Source organism: Galendromus occidentalis, unplaced genomic scaffold (genome assembly GCF_000255335.2).
Source record: "Galendromus occidentalis unplaced genomic scaffold, Mocc_1.1 scf7180000076381, whole genome shotgun sequence".
Taxonomy (NCBI): Eukaryota; Metazoa; Arthropoda; class Arachnida; order Mesostigmata; family Phytoseiidae; genus Galendromus; species Galendromus occidentalis.
This window is the reverse complement of record NW_003804370.1, coordinates 191,469-210,305: the sequence shown is the minus strand read 5'-3', so window position 1 is coordinate 210,305 and position 18,837 is coordinate 191,469. Positions and strand designations below refer to the sequence as shown.

The 18,837-nt window shown below is 51.3% G+C and overlaps 5 protein-coding genes across 5 annotated transcripts in view; 3 read left to right on the top strand and 2 right to left on the bottom strand.

The window, feature by feature from the left end:
* Window positions 1-118: 118 nt before the first annotated feature.
* On the top strand, window positions 119-1,336 carry LOC100904888 (MKI67 FHA domain-interacting nucleolar phosphoprotein-like). Its single transcript, XM_003738934.1, has 4 exons — window positions 119-283; window positions 373-583; window positions 684-964; window positions 1,083-1,336. Exons 1-4 carry the CDS (start codon window positions 221-223, stop codon window positions 1,317-1,319), a joined length of 792 nt encoding a protein of 263 aa, XP_003738982.1. The 5' UTR covers window positions 119-220; the 3' UTR covers window positions 1,320-1,336.
* Window positions 1,337-4,980: 3,644 nt separating this feature from the next.
* Window positions 4,981-6,630, bottom strand: LOC100900907 (formimidoyltransferase-cyclodeaminase-like). The gene is given in 3 exon segments (XM_029113164.1): window positions 4,981-5,763; window positions 5,765-5,804; window positions 5,858-6,630. Coding segments are annotated over 3 exon segments (1,596 nt in total).
* Window positions 6,631-7,511: 881 nt separating this feature from the next.
* Window positions 7,512-8,393, top strand: Hsc20 (iron-sulfur cluster co-chaperone protein HscB-like protein, mitochondrial). Its single transcript, XM_003738988.1, has 3 exons — window positions 7,512-7,763; window positions 7,858-7,953; window positions 8,069-8,393. The coding sequence occupies exons 1-3, from the start codon at window positions 7,512-7,514 to the stop codon at window positions 8,315-8,317; spliced, it is 597 nt and encodes a 198-aa protein (XP_003739036.1). The 3' UTR covers window positions 8,318-8,393.
* Window positions 8,394-9,532: 1,139 nt separating this feature from the next.
* Window positions 9,533-11,993, bottom strand: LOC100900617 (sorting nexin-19). Its single transcript, XM_003738987.3, has 2 exons — window positions 9,998-11,993; window positions 9,533-9,856 (listed from the first exon to the last, which is right to left on the bottom strand). Exons 1-2 carry the CDS (start codon window positions 11,991-11,993, stop codon window positions 9,630-9,632), a joined length of 2,223 nt encoding a protein of 740 aa, XP_003739035.1. The 3' UTR covers window positions 9,533-9,629.
* Window positions 11,994-12,631: 638 nt separating this feature from the next.
* Kat60 (katanin p60) overlaps window positions 12,632-18,837 on the top strand; it is a 35,627-nt gene continuing 29,421 nt past the window's right edge. Inside the window, exon 1 of the mRNA XM_029113161.1 lies at window positions 12,632-12,700. The gene's annotated coding sequence lies outside the window, so the exon portion shown is untranslated. The remainder of the gene's footprint in view (window positions 12,701-18,837) is intronic.

Here is an 18,837-nt window from a genome sequence, read left to right as displayed (position 1 = left end):
AAAGTAATGATTATTGCTCTTCCTTCTGCGGGCATTATGAGGGTTGCTACCTACTCTGGATGTCGGAGGGAGATCGTGCGTCGTCTGCTTGTGTGGGAGAGGGCGAATGTGAGATCACAAGCAGAGGCCCTGGAACGAAAACAGACTCACGTGTGTGAGGTCGGCATTCTCGGATTTCGGTGGTATTCGGCTGTTGGAAGTATTCTAAGCGTGAACCAGCATGAAGAAAAATAAGCGGACGGCTTCCGAGGCTCTCGAGGATAAGGGCGAGCAGGAGCGATTCGTAAGTCGAGGAAGAATGCTTGCGCCTCATCTTCGGGATGTAAGCAGCGCACATCGCGTCAATGTTTCACTCTATCATTTATGTTTCAGACAGAGGTTGTTCAAAAGAGAATCAAGGTCGATGACGATCCCCTGGCTCGGAAACAGCGTCGAGTGGATAGGGAGAAGGAATTCGCGAAGGAGCGAGGCGTGATTTACGTCGGTCACATCCCGCACGGTTTTTACGAAGACGAGCTGAGGAAATATTTCTCACAGTTTGGTGAAGTGACGCGGGTCCGAGTTTCTCGAAGCAGGAAAACAGGTATATTGTCTTCACGAGAGAAGTATACGATACGTTTGGCACCAACCGGGTTCCCCGGTATGATACAGGCGGCGCAATTGACTTCCTTCTCTGAATTCAGGGGGTTCCCGAGGCTTCGCCTTCGTCGAGTTCCAGCATGACGCTGTTGCTGCGATCGCCGCCGACACCATGAATGGTTACTTGATGTTCGATCGACTCCTGAAGGTCAACGTCGTGCCCAAGGAAAAGGTTCATTCAGACATGTTTGCACTCCGGTACCCCTTCCCACTGAACCGAGAGATCACGAGAACTTTCATCAACGCTGAGAGAACCGAGACCCGTGATAAGAGGAATAAGAAACTAAAGGTCAAGAGATTCAAGAAACAGTTGAAGCATCTTCAGGTAAAACTATCGTGTTCGCTCCCTTCCATCCGGCATTAAATTAGTATCTACCTTTCCCGCGCCCGGGATCCGAGGGATTCGCAAACGTATATCGGTATCAGCACGGTTCTCTTTCCAGGACCTCGGTATAAGCTACGAGGCCGCTTTCAAAACTTCGGACGGCTCGAGCGTACGGCCGAAACCACGTAAAGCGAGCGAGGAAGCGACCGCGGAACCAGAGCTTTGCGCCGTAGAATTTTCGGCGGCGGCGGCGACGGGCGAAAAAAAGTCGGCGGACGCCGTAGCAATCTTCGGCGGTCCGATAGACCCACGGCGCGCCGCGGAAAGGTTTCTCGCATTCAGAATAAGAGAGTGAGCTCCAGTACTTGAGAACACAACTTGCTTCTTTCATTATTGAGTTAGGACAACTCTAAAAACTCCCTACTGTCATGTATTAATAGAGTTTTAGTCATATTCGACGGATCCATCGAGCAGCGTTTCTCTCTCGTAACGTTCCCCGCGGATGAGAATCTTCTTTCGACCTCGGCCGACGTGCCTGGAATTGACAAAACGCTTCGCGCGAGCTCCGTCACGTTAGGAAGTACTGTGACATTCTTCTGCCACCATTGCAGAATTCTGTCGTCGCCGAATTCTGTTTCGTTCAATTTTACCGGGAGGGCGAGGTAGCGAGCGACCTTATCGGCCAGTCTCTCAGCGGGAGCGGGAGAAGCGGTTTACTTCGTCACTTGGGAAGATCTTTGCTTCTTAAGAGGACTTCGATGCACGATCAAAACGTCATCCTCACGTTCGTCTGCCACATCCGTATACTCATAGATAGCTTTCAGTAGAAAGTCCGCAGCATTCCCACCCGGTATCTCTGCTTTGGTTCTCGAGATATTTTTCATTCCGGGATCCAACACGGCTCCGAGAAGCTCCATGTCGTGGAAAGGTCGCATTCTCGCTGTTAAGCAGCGCCGTAACTCATTTGCCAGGTCTCGTCGGAGTTTGATTCCGTCATCTTTCAAATCTGCAGTGATCTCGTCTCCCAATTTTCGGAGATTCTCATCCACGTCAATTATGCCGAGTACAACTACGTCGATGGAGGGTTTTCTCAATGACTGCATGAGAAGCATGAGATCGAGAATTACCTGAAATAATGCCCGGGCTGCAGTGGTGCGGAGCTGCGAACTAGTTTTTCCCCATAGAATGTCTGCATGAGGTCGCATAAATCGTAATTGAAGTCTGTGATATCGTCAGAGCTTTTTCCGACTTGCGAAGGGCGACAAATGCAACTCACTCTATAGTGCTTCGCGATGATAGTAATCGCATCTCCCTCATCCTCAGAGGGAATTCGTAGGATCCGATCCTCCTCAGGACCTCATTGAGAACCTCGTAGGAGGTAGCAGCTGACTCAAATAATCTGCAGACAAAAGCCTATTTAGTGGGGACATTCTTGAGTTCACAATGAGTTCTTCGTCCAGTTTGAAGTCCTTCAAAGTCGCGATTACCTCATCCAGAATGGCGGGACCAGTATGATGTCCGGCAAAATGATCTGTTTTCAGAGGAATGCATTTTAATCTGAAACTTTCGTCCAAATAATGGACGACGACAGTGATGTAGGGAAGTTGACGGTATCTGTCGGTCCAGGTTTCGGTCGAAACATGAAACTTGAGGTATCACTACGGTGATGATTTCTTTGAGATGGCAGAAAGCATCATTCAGAGCTCCCCTCGATATAGTCTTGCGCCCGGGAATCTCCGAAGCGTCTGTGACGAGTTTTTTGCGCAAGAAGAAATGTCGCAGCCCTGATGCTTCGACGAAGAAAAAGGGGAGTAAATCTTCGCTCATCCAGATGGCGAGATCCCTGGCTAGATTAAACTTTCTTGCCCTCTCAGATTTAGCGGGCACAGACGCTTCCTTCTTCGAAACGACGTCTCCCAGGACTCCAGCAGTGTGCTCGATCGTTTACCTGTCTCCGTCACACTTGGATGCTGGCGAGCAATAAGGTTGAGCAGGGTTTCGTGATTTGACCATGACCGCAGAGTATCTCCTTCTGTTCGAGACAGAGTTTGCAAAAAAACCTTTTCTGGCTCTGCTTCATTCCGGAGTGAAAATGAGATGACCAAATATACGCCGCACCTGAGTTGATCGACAGATACGAAGTGATCATTACCCGATGTTACGAACTTCGGCGCCAGGGAGAGATAGATTGCAACACTTCAAAGACCCACGAGTCCCACACATTCTCTTAGCGCTACCAAAGCGTGAAAATCAGCCGTCCCAACAACGCGTGTTTGGGGGCTCAACGTTCGGAAATCACCACCCCGAACAATTAGAACGATCCGATGCTCCAAGGAGAGAATCTCTCCTAGGGGGCCGAGAGAGTAATCGATGTGCACAAAAAACAGTGAGTCATTGTGTTTTCTCACTGCTTCGATTTCCGTCAATCCTTCGCAGCCTGTTCTGGATCGTTCCGAGTTATTCGCTTATGCGCTGTATGAATTTCACTGTGTCTCGTGAACTCTTTCATGTTTTTTCTATCCCATAAAGAGTGATGCAAGTCGGGCTCGGCGCGCCGGCGTGCCGCTGCGCCGTCGTGCGCCGTGCCCCGGTCTCGGCGGCGGCGATCGGCGGCGAATCCGTGACGCGGCGCACAGCTCTGCGTGGAACACACCCCGCTGATTGATTCCGGCGATGAGGACATCCACTTCAAAAGGCCTCCGAACACCGTGAAGAGAGTTAAAAAGCCGAGACCTCCTCAGACTGCTACACCGAACTCCACGGGAAAGACGAAAAGTCTGAGACAACCACAGCGTAGTACCCCGAGCACCGAGATGAAGCAAAGTTCATCTATGGAAACACCGAAGGGAAAGGTTTTCGATAAGACTCCGACTAACAAGTCGCTTTCGGCGAGAAAGTCGCTGCCGACCAAGATGTCTATTGCGGCGAAGAAGTCGAAGAGTCCGAAAGGCAAACGTCACAGTTCCTCGTAAATACAGTTGAGCGTTTCCTCGGATTGATTAAACTTGTGAAAGCAGCACGATTTCCTCCTTCAGTTAGCGAGCTTCCAGACATGAGTTAGTCACCTTGGATCCTCGATCCTGGAGTCTCGTGCTCCCCCTCCGCGGCAAAATAGACGGTTCTCCGTCGTCTCTCATTTTATTGAGCTCAGGCGAAGATCAAAAATCTTCAGCATATTCGATGAAGAGAAACAGAAGCGCAAACCACTGACTTGTTGAGATATTGGGGTGTTACTGACTAATTGCTCTCAGTATTTCCCACGTAATTGCTGCCTTAGCTAAGCTCGCTGATCACGGTATTCTGAACCCAAGTTTCGTCGAAGGATTAATCAAGGACATGTGTAATTGGGATTAATATCTTTCGCTGTTCCACAATATGTCCTGGAGCGGCCTCCATGTTCTCATATATAAGCTGTATGAGATAAAGAGTTAAACACGGATCATTCTGTCACCCGCAACCAGTTGCCTCCCGGAATTTTTCAGCATGACTCAGCCTTATTTCGACACATTCGAGGGGGAACTAAGAAACAGACATGACAGATGGAAGCAAAATCTCGCTCCCTCTACCGTAGAGCCTCGAGTGACATCGATCCCTGGATATTTTTTGTTGCTAGGGTTCTCGTTTATAATTTATTGCGTGGCGAGTGCAGATCCAAGTGTCAGTCGTCACAATCCTGGGGAAGACCTATTTAATTTTTCTCTGAGTTGTCAAACGTGATATCTGGCTCATAGAAGCCACGAATCGCGAGGAAAGTGTATCACATGATCCGTTCGATAGCGTGTAGATAAATGCGTCGTGTAAGAGTGGAATCCTCTCTGAAGGCACGCTTCACCGCGAATCACAGCGACGATGAAGTTGAGGGTTTGAGAATGTAGAGCGAGGTACGAAATGCAGGTTAGTGTAGCGGTTCAATGTATTCGTCTCGTGGTCATAAGTACGGTGTAGCGAGTCGGGAAACTCTCCCGCACGGTATTTCCGTAAGTTTGGGAGAAGCTCCTCCCACGCAACACGATGGATTAGTTTTGGCTGAGTTCGGTTTTGGCCCGGTGGTCGAGAATGCCCAAGACTGTGGAGCACATGGCCTGCGCATTATTCTTGAGCCGTTCGGCCTCGGCTATGATGTCGCGTCGGATGATATCATCGGCGAGATCATCGCAATTCGTGAGAATGTTGAAGTAACCGCCGAACGAGGCGGTTTCCAGAACTTTAACGCCTACCTGCAGATCGGTTCGCGAGGCAACATTTATGATTTTAGCTAATTCGCGAACCGTCGGCCACAGCTTATCTATTGTACGGCAAAGACATAGTGGGACGTGTATCGCGTGTTTCACGGCGGCCTGTATAGATTCTTCCCGCATCGCTTCTTCTTCCGCTGTAGTCTTCGGAAGTCGATTGGCTGCGACGATCCCCTTGTAAGCATCGGAATCAGCGTCTATGAGCGGCATGAGGTCCTCCATCGCCTGATGAACGATTGGGATATGTTTTCGCATTGGTTCGTCGAGGTGCTCCCACGCCTTGCGACCATACGAGAGTTTTCCGACCATTGCAGCTAAAGCCGCGCCCATGGTCGCACAGGCCGCTGCGACTGTGCCCCCGCCTGGAGCCACGGTCCGAGCGCCGATTTGATGGACGAACTCCTTCACCGACTTATGCATGAGCAAATCTGAAGTATCGTCGTCCAACATATATTCGATAATTCTCTCTTTCGCCACGAAAGGGGAGAGAGAAGCGAGACCCAGCCGGTTGATGACGAGATGGATTCTCTGGTTATCTTCGAGTATGAAGAGTTTCTCTTTTTTAATGTAGTATTCGGCCGCATCCAGCATCGCTTTCAGGGGTACTAGGCCAACGATCTCAGAGCCGGTAACCGGTAATTTCATTTCGGTTGCCTGCTTTGTGATTTCCTCGAAAACTTCGTGAAATGCCGTTATATCGTTATCCAGAATGTTACAGGACACCTGGGCGATGTTGTGCTCCTGGAGCCACCATCCGACCGCTTGGAGTTTCTTGAAAATGCCTGGTTGAGAGGGGCCCCGACCATCTTCTCGAATGTTGAGCGCCAGCTTGTGAGCTTGCTCTTTCGTGGAGATTAAATTGACGTTGTAGGCGATGAGGAATTTTCTCGCGCCGGACATGGTGGCTCCCCAGCTCGGTACGAATTCACTCGGTCCGTAGTCGGGCTTCCACTCTGGCAGCTCGAGTTTGTTGGCCAGCCCTTCGTACTCTCCGGATCTGATTTGTGGTACAGTTCGCCGGTAATCTTGACGCGCAGCGTAACCGTACAGATAAACTGGGACTCGGAGCTCGGAGGAAAGTTTCTCGGCGAACTTACAAGCGCAGTAAATGCACTCCTCCATCTCGACTCCGCGGACAGGGATGAAGGGACACACATCCAGAGCACCGAGCCTGGCATGTTCTCCTTTGTGCTTACTCATGTCAATGAGTCTGTGAGCCACTCGGGCGGCACTGAGAGCGCCTTCAATGACGGCATCGGGGGATCCGACGAAAGTGTACACGGTGCGGTTGGTCGATGCGCCTGGATCCACATTCAATAGAGTGCAGCCGGTCGTCTGCCGGATCGCCGTCGATATAGCATCGATAACCGAAGCATCTTGGCCCTCGCTGAAGTTTGGCACGCACTCGACGATCTTCGATCGGAGAACCATTTTCGAAATGGACGCCGCCGGTAGAGCTCGCCGGCACCGAAACGCGACTACTGGAGACTGTCGTCAGTGCGAGACGGCTGGCAGACTTCCATCGGGATATCTGTGGAACAACGAGATTGCCAGGAGATACTCTCTTTCACTCACTCAGACACTAGTTCACTCTCCAGCAGATTATTTGGCACGAAAATGAGACGGAGAGCATTCGGACCGCTCCCTGAGCTGGAAAATTCCCGGGAGACTCTGACGGCTTGCGCGAGCGGAGTGCAAAGTTTCGCACGAGTTCGTGAAGTCCTAGAGCGATTCCGCAATGCCTATGGTCTAAAAAGAGTGACAGACACCCTCCGGTCCCCCGGAAAAACAACCGATGGACTCTTCGAGCCGGAGCGCTCGATTTCGGGGAACCCGAAGACGCTCTCCTGCCCAGCTCTCTCACCTGAGAAGGCTGCGAGAAAGCTTGGAACCTACAGCTCCCTTTAAGCATTAAGATTGAGTCGAGCTGTCAAATATGGGGAGAGCAACAGCCTCGCATAACACATGGCTAGCTGGCGGGAAGTTTCGAATTGAGCGTGTTGTGATATCCGAACCCTCGGATCCATCAACGCTGCAGAAGTATTGCTGATAGAGGAAACTGTAATTATAGTCTCGGAGCACCTCGTGAGCAAGAATGCTCGCGGGGATGGGACGAGCTCGGATCTTTCTCTCCCTTCCCACGCGTGTGTGATCGCCGGAGGAGAAAGCGAGAGAGGCTTTCGGCATATCGGCGGTCAGAGAGCCGAAACAGCTGATGACCGCGCTACCCCTCTGCTCTCACAGAGAGTGCTCCGTGTTCGCAGAATGATTTTTCACGAGTACGTGCTTGGGCGTCGTTAAACCACGGCAGGATGTTGTTCGTGAGGAGTTGGTTGACTCCACGGCAACTACGACGCTTGCTCTCGTGTTGGTCGTGCAACGCGGCTTCACAAGAGGTCATCTGCTCCCAGTGCGGCAAGATACAGCCTCCTCAGCAAGAGGTCAATTATTTCAAAGTTCTGCATCAGGAGGAGAAGTTCACCTTGAGAGCACAAGACCTGCAGAAGAGGTTCAGAGACATGCAACGAGTTCTGCATCCGGACAAATTCGCGAATTGCTCGGAGGTAAGTCGACATCATTGAACGTTCAGTGGAAGTCTCCCATCAATTTTCACAGCAGTGGATCTACGGAAGCCCCTCAATTGATCCTCTCCCCCAGAAAGAGAAGAACTTTTCGGCAGATCAGTCGGCACTAGTCAATCAAGCTTACCAGGTCTTGCTCAAGCCAATCCAGAGAGCGACCTATCTGCTGCAGGTGCGTGCAATCATACGCTAACGTTGATATGACTCGATCACTCCAATTGCGATATTTGTTCGAATCCGATTTCCGATGGATGGGTGGATCGTGATACTCAGCAACTTTTTCGCAGTTGAAAGGCATATCGTTGGCCGAAGTGCAACTGTCACAGGAATTCCTTCTGGAGATGATGGAGTTCAACGAGGAAATCGATCGAGCAGATGACTCGAAGAGGGAGGAGCTGCTTGGACAGATCGCCGAGTTCGAAGAATTGGCGATGGCAGAACTCCAGGAGCACTTTGCCAACAAGAAACTCAGCGAGGCGTCAGAGAGTTTGGCGAAACTGAAGTACTTTGAAAACCTCAGGAACCGGTTAAGTTGACGCGCGACGGTCGGGCTAGCTCGATCTTTGTTGATACATCCGAAACTAATAAAAAAACTCCGAACAGAACAAGAGACTTTCTCCTCAAGAATTTCAGGCCGTTCCAGATGAGCTAGAACGGCAAAACTCCCCGTTCGAATATAATAGGCTCGACATCTTATACGTCCTTCTTTAATTTAAACTTTCGCATCGCCGCATGCGGATACATCATCGTTTATCGGGAGGGCAACAATGTGACAGTCTTGAATCCATGCAGCTTAAGCTAACTTCCGCCTCTTCGCGGGATTAAAATTCGATGACTCCGATGACGAGTTTCATTTGTGAGCTAAATTCCTGGCGGAACCTGATTCTTCGTCTGGATTCGAAAATAAATGCTCCACTATGATACCCACGGTTATATCCACTCGCCTCGTGACACGATTCTACATCTTGGACGGGAACATGCTCACATGAGGAAGACTATTGTATGTTTAATAGTCAGCCGTATCGGGTCGTCGATAGCCCCAGCGGGTACAATGCTGGGAACTGCTCACCTTCGTGGTAAGGCCGCCCCCGATTGATATGCGAGGGTTCGATTGATTCGGAATCAGCCAAGTTCAAAGCGAGAGACTCTCATCATAATTGACTTAGACTATGGCACTGCCGACGTCTCTCTCGCCGAGATGGCCGATCTTTCACCATTTTGGTTCGCCCATCATAACTGGAAGGGCTTCACAAAAGGTGTACACGAGGATCCTTGATGTATGTATATGATGTATGTATAATATCTCTCTGGTTAACATCCAATGGCTGCATGTCCTGGCGATGACGCCATCAGCCCTTTTCCAAATAACCGCGGCGTCCGGGGATCGGTTCAACCCTTCTCGCTCGCCACGACTTCTCTCGAATATTCAACAGCGTCGAAAACAATCGGGTCCATAACTCACACCACAACAACCAGTCTTTGGTCTCAATCCCCTGCTTAGAATTAGATATCTGGCTCGTATCACAACAACGCCTGACTCAGCAGAGAGCGTAAAACAAGACCTGTCATATAACGTCTCCTGTCATCCTGAAAATAGATGGATTCCGCTGATTCTCTTCCCACGGCAAAATGTTTCTGCCTCACAATGTTCAGACCGGAATCCCCACGATGATTATCTAAGTTATACGACGAGTGATCCTTGTCGATACACGGAATGCAGATATACTCTTGTAAAATTCGTATACTAATTGATGATTGTGGTTCTCATTGATTCCATCCAGGAAGGCAGGAACTTGATATCGAGCCGATCTACGGGACTAGTTCGGAACTCTTCTTCCATTCTAAATTCTATCTGGTCCACGCTTCAATGTTGTCGACAGACGCGAGGAGATCCAGTAAGGCGTCCGCGAGCTTGTAGACGAGAGCCCGGTTGAAACGCTCCTCTTTGACGGATTCCAGCATGCTCAGGATGAATTCGTCAACCGGTAGATATGCGAGGGTCCAAGGAGGTAAGCGGTTCCGGATCGCCTCGTGGGCCTCTTCCAATGTTCGCTCGCTTGGCGAAACCTCACCACCTGTATAGAGATTCCTCGTCAGAATTTTATGCCGGAAACATGTCAGCATCTGAATATCAATTCGCAGCCATCATTCGGGTAGACCTCACATTCGGATGGGGATTCGTGGAATCCGAATAGGAAAACTCATTCCCCACATACCTTGGGCGAGTCCGCTGATTAGCAGATGGAGTCTGTGCAGGACCGTGGCACAGTTATGTGGCGAAAGACATTCTTCTAGCTTCTCGTTCAGCCATTCTTCGAAGAGCCCGCCGACGAGACCCTCGAAACTCGTCAGAAGACACGTGAAACGGGAACTCTGATGGTTCTCCAGCGCGACAGTTATGACGTCCAAAATCGCCCTAGTCAAAGGATCAGCGATAGTGGACGATTGAGAGTTTTGCGAAGAGCCCCGACCCGACGAGTTGAATGCCATTTTCAGGCTTTCGGTGTCCAGGAAGTCTCGCATCTCTTCCGACTCCGGCTTGCTCCCCGGCAGCGGCGTTTGAGAATGGACGGGAGAGAACTCCGGAGACGAGGCGAGATCGAAATTGTCGATATAATTGAAAATGGCCTGACGCAATTTTCGGTTTCCCGCATCGACGTCGTATTTGATTTCGATGTTGCTGTGGAGCGTCACTTCAAACCAAGGGGGGGTCGGCGTTCCCGAGACAACATTCCCATCGGTGAGGTCTCTCGAAGATTCATTCGGTAGAGCTGTTTTGAAAAGATCGAGGGCTCCGCGGACCCCCTCAGCCAGCATGCGATCGATCCGTAGGGGGTTGTGGCCCGAGTTGATGCCGCCGGTGAAGAAAGTACTCGGATCGCCCATCATCCCCGTGAATGTTTGGAACTGTGGAGTTCGAACGATGTCCGATATGGCGGAGAGTTGCCGAAGATAGTTCTGGAGATAGATAACGCGATTCATGACATTTTTCTTATCGTTCATGAACGGGTTGGCCAGCCACCTCGACGGGCCCTTGATGCCGCGGAGCACTTGATCGTATTTGCCCATTCTACTGAGGGCTGTCTGGAGGTTTAGGAATTCATTGAAGCGACGCTTCGCTTTGTACGTGGGACCCGTCAATCGGGGCTGATACTCAATGCAGTAGACTGTGTACACTCCTTTGCCGTGTTCGCTGCGCGATTCGGTTTTCGTGATGTTCATTTTATGTAGGCAGGAACTATCGTTGAAGTTGTCGGCTTCGACGGCTCGCTCGATGTCGACCGATGCCCGTATCCGCATGGGGCTGCTGCGGGGCGTGCGAGACAGCGTGGGCTTCTTCGCGGCTACGAGCGCGTCCAGGAGATCGTTGACGCTGGGTTCCTCAGCTATCTGATCGACACCGTCGAGTTCATCGTCGGCGGAGGCGACACTCGGTGTGGTGTCGAGTTCTTCGCCAATTTCCGCCGGCGGAGGGGTGCAGAGAACAACTATGAGGTAGTAGATGACCTGAGGTCGGGATATGAGGTCTACCAACGGGAGGAACACATCGCGGCAGATCAGGTGGAGGATTAACATATGTGTGGCTCTCGAACTGAGCACATCGCCCGGCTCGACGAGCCGTAACGCGCACGTAGTGAGGCTTTCCAAGTAAAGCCATTCAGTGTGTCGATCAATAGCCGCCGGATGGTCCGGACCCAGTGCTTCGGAGGACTGTTGACAGCGCGGTAAGTGCTGCAGGTGGCCACTCAGAGTCTCGAGACACAACTGCAGCGCTCGTGACGGGTGGATAAATGTCAGCTTATGCGATAGCTCCAGGAATGTGTCCTCGAGTATTCCCTCCACGTGTCGGGGAAACTCCTGGACGCCGGACAGGGGCTGAAACCACGGCTGGATGAAACCCTGCAGGATGCTGTCAACGATTCCTGCAACCTCCGTGTGTAGCTCCGGAGTCAGCAACAGCGTGTGCGGCTCCGAGTTCTGATAAATGCTCGCGACGGGACAGAGCTCCTCTGGTGAGAACGATTGATTTTCGCAGTGGGCCCGGAGCGCTCTCAGAAGCTTGTGTAGCAGACACGAGAGCTTCGAATGCATGGGACGCGATGCATATCTCCGTACAACAACATAACACGCGACTCCAATACAGGTGGCACAGGCAAACGGCAGTATCCGGTGCATCACGTAAAGAGGTACTAAACAGACCACAAACTCCATCTCGAACGGAATGACATCGGTAAACAGTCGGTGAGACGAGCGGTGGAGAGTCTCCGATCCGGCTTCGACGTCTCGGGGCTCCGTCTCACATCAAGCTGTGCGCCAACTGTTATTGTTGCTGAAGTTATTGTGATCAAACGCCCACACAGAGCGTACAGTCATCCTTCCTTGTTCTGGATCGAAAACATTCCGGGAGCATTGTATCCACGGAATCCGGTGGAGCACGGCAACTCCCTCCTATAGGACGTCCGGGACGATCTTCAGGTCTATTTCAGCAGCGAAACCTCACGAATTTGACAGCTGTTTTTGAAGCAGCTGGTGTGCGCGCCGCCATCTTGGTTTGAACGCACGTTTGAAAAGTGCGCGCACTCTACAGGTGGCCACCTGGAAAGCAACTGCGGCGATCAGGTACCTCGGGTAAATGGATCTCTGAACGAATGTCCTGCAAATCCATCGCTGCCGCCGGATGACATTCAAAATTATTTCTCTGCTAGTGACGTCAAGCATGTCGTCCTAGCAACGGTGGAACAACGACAAAAAAGAAGAAGTATCAGCTGAGCGGCCGTGGGCTGACAAGAGGAATACTTTCAGTGCAGTGAGTTAGAGACAACTCGTGTTCGAGCTGTTGATTTCGCTCGAGGGATTCATCGACAGTTGACTCCACTGCGGGGAATCGTTCTGAGCTCCCAACGTACTCATAATCCGAGGTGAGTCGTAAGAAGCTAGTGAACGGAAACGCTAATCCAAAAGCAGCAAAATAGATAAACGTGACGTCCGTCTGCATTCTCAGTCCGAGAAGAGTTGGAGCTCGCTAGCCGATTACAGGGAATTACGGCTACCGTTTTCACCGTTCAGAGTTTAGTCCTTCCGGCGAATATGGGGAATGTCTCCCTGGCAGTTTTCCTGAAGTTATCGAAGTAGAATCCTCTGTGAATTGAATGGAAGTCGGAAGAGATGGGTTTCGTGTCTGTGGGTGTTTGCTCGGGGAGACCTTGAATATCTGGCCGATTCCTGGAGCTCCCGGATATCACAGATTTCCGAAAGTTTCTCGCTCGAGCTCAGAAATGAACCAAAAGTAAAAGGAATCGTTGACCTCATTCGGGGACCCCGTTCGGCGGCGTACACAGCTACACTCACCGGCGTATCCCGATTCTTGACCTCGATTTCTAGTCCGTCCAACACGTTGTTCTCGGATCGAGGTTCGCAGTCTCCCTAATCTCGATTCCATTTTCAATGGTGCGGACCTTCACCAGTCGCTCCGGAAGCGAGTCTCTATAAATTAGTGATTGAATGGCGGCCAGTCGCATCGGAGGTCGCTTGCCGCATCATCGGCTCGTATGCGTTGGTGTTGATCTAAGGCTATGCACGAATTACCGTTCGTGAGTAATCCTTGGACGCCAAGACCGAATTCTGATTCCGAAAGCGATTGAACGTTAAATTCTGTTGCTCATTTAGTGGGAAGGCTCGGTCCTCTCTTCCATTGATCCGCTGTGACAATTCCGTATCGATTGTCGCCAGTTGAATTGAGCCCTGAGATTCAGTGGAAGCTCTGGTCAGACGGGAGTTTTTCGAAGGCGATTTTATTCAATCAGGAGAGAGATCGGTGATAGATTCATTCTAGCGACTTCTGCCGCACGGAATTTTCCCCGAGGGACATTCGCGCGAATCGCTACTCAGATGAGCGATTGCCGATATAATGACCCTAGAGCAGACCCGCTGCTCCGGGGATCTCAGCGTCGGTCGCTCTCGATATCCGCAGTGGACGATATCCCTCCTGGAAAAAGCTCTCCGGATCGGGCGAATTTGAATGTGAAAGCAGGGAGAAGAGTTTTTCTCCCGTGTGCCGGGACCCGCGCATTCCATTGGGCATGATCCGCGTAAGGACTGTCACGGTCTGCCGTTGTCAGACCAATAGATGGAGCAATCAGAATTCGACCGGAGACGGACCCAGTTATATGTTTCCAAGGGAACAGACGTTGGAGGGAATAGAAACTTCTTCCGGCAGGCTTTCGGGACGAGAAAGGAGGAGATATGACGTGGGTCTGCGGAGTCTGCGGCTTATTCAGTCCGACGAGGGGAGAAAGAAGTCTCGTTTCGACTTACGAAAAAAAGCCACGAATGGACTCATCTCCTAGCACCGTTCGTCGTTCAATGCCAAGCAGGAGTTATCTCAAGGAGAAAATAGGATGATGACGTGACTTGCACGGGCGGATCGGAAGATACCGAGAAACTTGTGGCAGGCGGCCGTCCGATCGGAGGAAAGACTATCCGATTCGCCCCTCGTGGCCCGCTGGAGATCGCCGGGTTCATTAGGGAGACGGCGTTCCAAAGATAAAGAAAGACAACACGGAGGAGCATTCAGGACCGGAGGAGACGGGCTTGAAGAGTCCTCGAGAGTACCTACCGGAATGGACTTCACTGCCAGCTTATTCGGGTCGTTGAAGATCTCGAGCGTGGACGAACGCCGGTCGTTCCATGGCATGGCTTTCCCTTGCAGAGGGTGATTGCGGGAAAAATGGTTTCTATGCATGAGATGAAACCAGACAGTCAGCTCCGAAGGGCCTATCGCTCTTGTTTCGCGGGGTCCTTGGTCCCGATTATCTCTATTGGAAGTATGAAGACACCTGTACGTCCCTCGTTCGATTCAAATGGAAAACAGCTCCAGCCGACACATGGTCAGGAGCTCTCTGGATGAGCGAACGGGTAGGGAGCACTATCGGTCTCGATTGTCCCCAAATTATTGACTAGGATCCGTAATGTGTCGACAGACCAGTTCGGCTTAATTACTTCCAAGACGCTTAAGGAGGAATTATAAGCTCCCGCCCTTACGTTATGAGGACTCTGCCCTCAAATCTCCCCCATCGACATCTATACACTTAGGACGCCAAGGCATTGTCCCGTGGGAGGAAGTCTGAGAGGAACGCCGGACCTTGAGGCTAGATCGGAAGAACGGCAGGTTTCACTCCTGGAAAGATTAGCGCGTCTTTTCAACAGTACGATATGGAGCTAATCGAAGACACGCTGCCATTGAGCGAGGATGACCTTTTGCTTGCTCGACTTTCGGTCTAAGGTGCTGAGGGTCCGACTTACGGCGATCAACTGTTTTTGTGTCTACGGCGGTGATCTCTTCAGAGTTTTCTTCACTGAGAGCTTAGACCCGCGCAGTCGCAAAATGCTCCATAATACCAACATGAATAAGTTCCGGGAGCGAACGCAATGATTTCTCCGCCGGAAAACATCGTAAACATTTGGAAATTCGAGCCTTTATGCGAACAAAATGAAGACTTCTCCTTTATGGCGTCGATCGATTTAGTATCGCGCTCGAGACCAAGTCTCCAGTCTGGCTCTTTATTGAGAACGAGCGTTTGAAGAAGGCGCCGAGAATAATAGGAAAATATCACAGAGGAGAATATATTTCGACGTGAAAACGTCTTTTTTGCCTTGGTGACAGACCGAATGAACTTCGTCATTTGACCTTGAGAAGTTGTCCAACTTCGACGGCTTGTTGCCCCAGTTCCCGCGCGTACTCTGGTGCCAGGATCGTATTTTATCATAGCTCAGAAACGGCATTTTCATCAGCCTCACGTTCATTGGGCTCGCTCTCTTGTGGCGCGCACGCGACCTATTCTGCAGAGCCCTCTGAAATCGCTGGGAATACGAAGAATAATCACTTCGACGAGCTCTAAAATCATGCGGAATGGAAAGAATCCGCGCTATACGGTACACCGAAACGATGCCCACCAGCAGAGAATATCATTTCAGTGGAAAAGCATGTCGTTCTCACGCATGGGTTGAAAAACATAGCGGATTTGACGTCCTCGGGATGACCTTGAAAATTTGGAACGACGAAGTCAATGCTCTAATTTGGCTCTTGTAGGTACGACCCCTTCTTGTTGGTAGTTCCCTAATCAATGGCACGGCCGGAACGAGCGAGTTGGAATCGTCGAAAGCGACAGGCGAATGCTTTATCGGGCGCTGCACGTAAGCGGCCGAAGGCATCGATCGCTCAGCCTAAATGAGCGTTCATTCAATATACGGGCACCGAGCTGACCGGGGACGGAGCTACTACATTCATATGTATTTCCTCAGATTCTGATGCTCCAGATGGGTCGTCGTCTCCGGCAGAGCCACGGACTGTCGGGGCTTTTCCGGCAAGTATAGATCAAGGCGACGCGACGTCGCAGTCACAAGAGATCCTAAATTCATTGTTGGCCAGATTATTAATTTGCCAGTCGATGTAGATACTATGGTGCGGTGTCTGCCGCGGTCAATTATGTCAATTATCGTTCGAATGCAGTAGGAATCACGGTTCAAAACGGATACGGGTGACGTTTCCACGCCATCCCACCGGTAGTACGTCAGGACTACCTGCTGTTATTTTGCTCCGACGCACGGCATGGAGATCCCGATTCGTTCCTCTGGTCTTTCGACTAATAATGAATACTTGTCCTTGGCAGAAACCTAGCTCGGGACGGGCCTGCTGAGAGCCACTGTATGCTCGTCGGAGAAACAAAAAAAAGACGGAAATGAAAGACATACAAAGCTGTTCTGCGAGCACGAACGGGAACGAAAGCGTGAATGAACCATGTAGACGGTTCATGTGCGCAGCGGCGCGGAAACTGAGAATGGCTAAACATGTCTGAGGACAGAAGTAAGTGAGCGAGGAAGTTAGACGGGGAATGCGACAGCGTACGATTAAGAGAAAAATTATCCTGCACATTTCCGGAAGAATGAGGGATCCGGCGAGGTAGGACAAAAACGCTCCCCTCGAGCCGGACCCGAGGGGAATCAACGAACAGCGACTGCGGTCTGGTTGCGGAAGCTCCTTGCACAGAGCGGTGTTACTTTAGTACCTATCACTTGCTGTGAACGTTGAGCTCCATTTTCTCTAGATAACGTAGTGACCCGGAGCTTGTATAAACGATACGAGAGTCCATGGCTGCCCTTGGTTGCGATGTCACAATAAGCCACGGCGCGGCGTGGTCGGCGCCGACTCCAAACGGGTCGTGTACGGATGGTTCTGGGTCGAATAGCTCTCGTGCTTGTGCCAAGCCGTATCGTATCGCGTACGTGCGCGCGCGACGGATTCCACAGGGGTAGGCGGGTAAGCTGGAAAGCGCTTTCGCAGAAGTCGAGTGAAACCTGTGTGTAGGTAATCAGAGGAGTGCTTCTACTTTCACTCAGAGGATTGCGCCTGCGATGTGTTGGGGTCGGACCTCCATTTGGATTAGAGTTCCCAACGGGGACCCTTGATATTTAGCTGCGGATATCGCTTCAAAGTTCTCACAGAAGAGCTCCGTGACGCTTTTTTTCGCTTGACGACACGACGTTCCCGATTTTCCGTTATTTTTCCGCGAGAAACATATGGGATCTGTCGAGGACGGGCCTCCGCTTTCGCTCTGAGCTCAAGAGACGGAGCAACGTCATCGGAAATCGAATCACTGACCGTAACGGATTCGAATTCAAACTGACGCTAATTTCTCATCCCCTTGTTTCGCTTTGACTCGCACTTGCGTATAACGAGGAATATCAATAACGAATCTGTAAATTTTAGACACGAGAGCAACGCTAATGAAAGTGACGGGAGCGGGGCAGGATTCCGACTCGCTTCTCGTTAGTCCTCCTTTCGTTTCGCAGCACTTGGACGAGCTGGCTGCGGGCTGCGAGCCTGCATAGCGCGATTCGCAATGATCCCCAGCGGCTGCCTTGTCCCAGCGGCGACCGTTTGCGAGCCGCTGTCGTTTCCCGTGAGCTCCATTCGCCGCCTGCTACCGAAAACGAGTCTTTGTCCCACTCGTCAGTACCTCAGGCGATGGGGCGCGAGCGTGCACGCGAAATACGGATCACGACAGAAAACTCACGGTCGACAATGAGATTGTCAGAAATGTAGAACCGGAGGGAGCAGCGGTAGCGGTGCTCGTTCATTAACGCGTCGGATCTGCGTTGGGCTCCAAGCCTCTCGCGCTTAGAAAACGGTGCGGCGGCGTCTTTCTCGGCGTCACGAGCTACCGTACGCAACCGGGGCCCCACGGACGGTGGATTCGTCTCTTGGTTGCGCTCCTGCTCCGCGTCTCCTAGAACTGATTATGATGTTGAGAACGAACGAGCCCGTGGGCGAGCGAGCGAGCGGAAATCGCCCAGAACCAGTTATCCTCTTTCTCGGTAAACCGGCTTCTTCTTTCTCTTTCCCGCGGCCGCCTCCCGCACGGCCTTAACAGGATACAGGACGGGGTCGCGGGCCACTGTGCAACGTCAACTCGCTACCTATAGCTCGCGCTGCGGCGCTATGTGGAACACGCGGCATGGGGCTACGGGCATAAATTATGTCGTAAGTGAACACATGAAAGCTCGCAGTTGTTCGCATTAGCCACCGTAAGGCATCGGGTATTACCAGACTCCCCGGAAGCGGAGATCCAGCGGGAGATCGCGGGGAGCTGAAATCCTGTTTCGACCAAATGTTCGAATTATCAGTCTCCTGATGACCGCTTGGGAGCGCAAGCGCTTTCAAGGGTTCGCTCCTTTTATTGATTTCCTCCGATTCAAGGGTCGATGCGTCATGGAGGGCGAATGGAGGATGTTAATAGTTCATTTATAATCTGATGGTTTCCGCGGCAGCGAAGAATGAGAACCAGCAAGGAGTAATTTGAGAACGCTAGATCATTAGACGTATCGGCCGACTTCGATAAGACCCTTCCTTCGCTCATGTTTTGCCGGCGGATTATAGTGAACTTCCTATGCCTCTAATCGGTGTGTTTTTATGTTCGATGGGTTCTCTCATCGTCTCTTCTCCTAGAAGCTTCAATTGTTGCACCGCACGAGTTTTTGTGTTATAGGCTGCGAAGCA

Excerpts from the sequence above, each read along its gene's own strand:
- LOC100904888 (XM_003738934.1), top strand. The coding sequence starts at position 221 with ATGAAGAAAAATAAGCGGACGGCTTCCGAGGCTCTCGAGGATAAGGGC. Across the intron at positions 584-683 it reads TTCTCGAAGCAGGAAAACAG|GGGGTTCCCGAGGCTTCGCC; the intron begins GTATATTGTCTT and ends CTCTGAATTCAG. Across the intron at positions 965-1,082 it reads AACAGTTGAAGCATCTTCAG|GACCTCGGTATAAGCTACGA; the intron begins GTAAAACTATCG and ends TTCTCTTTCCAG.
- Hsc20 (XM_003738988.1), top strand. The coding sequence starts at position 7,512 with ATGTTGTTCGTGAGGAGTTGGTTGACTCCACGGCAACTACGACGCTTG. Across the intron at positions 7,764-7,857 it reads AATTCGCGAATTGCTCGGAG|AAAGAGAAGAACTTTTCGGC; the intron begins GTAAGTCGACAT and ends CCTCTCCCCCAG. Across the intron at positions 7,954-8,068 it reads GAGCGACCTATCTGCTGCAG|TTGAAAGGCATATCGTTGGC; the intron begins GTGCGTGCAATC and ends ACTTTTTCGCAG.
- LOC100900617 (XM_003738987.3), bottom strand. The coding sequence starts at position 11,993 with ATGGAGTTTGTGGTCTGTTTAGTACCTCTTTACGTGATGCACCGGATA. Across the intron at positions 9,857-9,997 it reads AATCAGCGGACTCGCCCAAG|GTGGTGAGGTTTCGCCAAGC; the intron begins GTATGTGGGGAA and ends ATCTCTATACAG.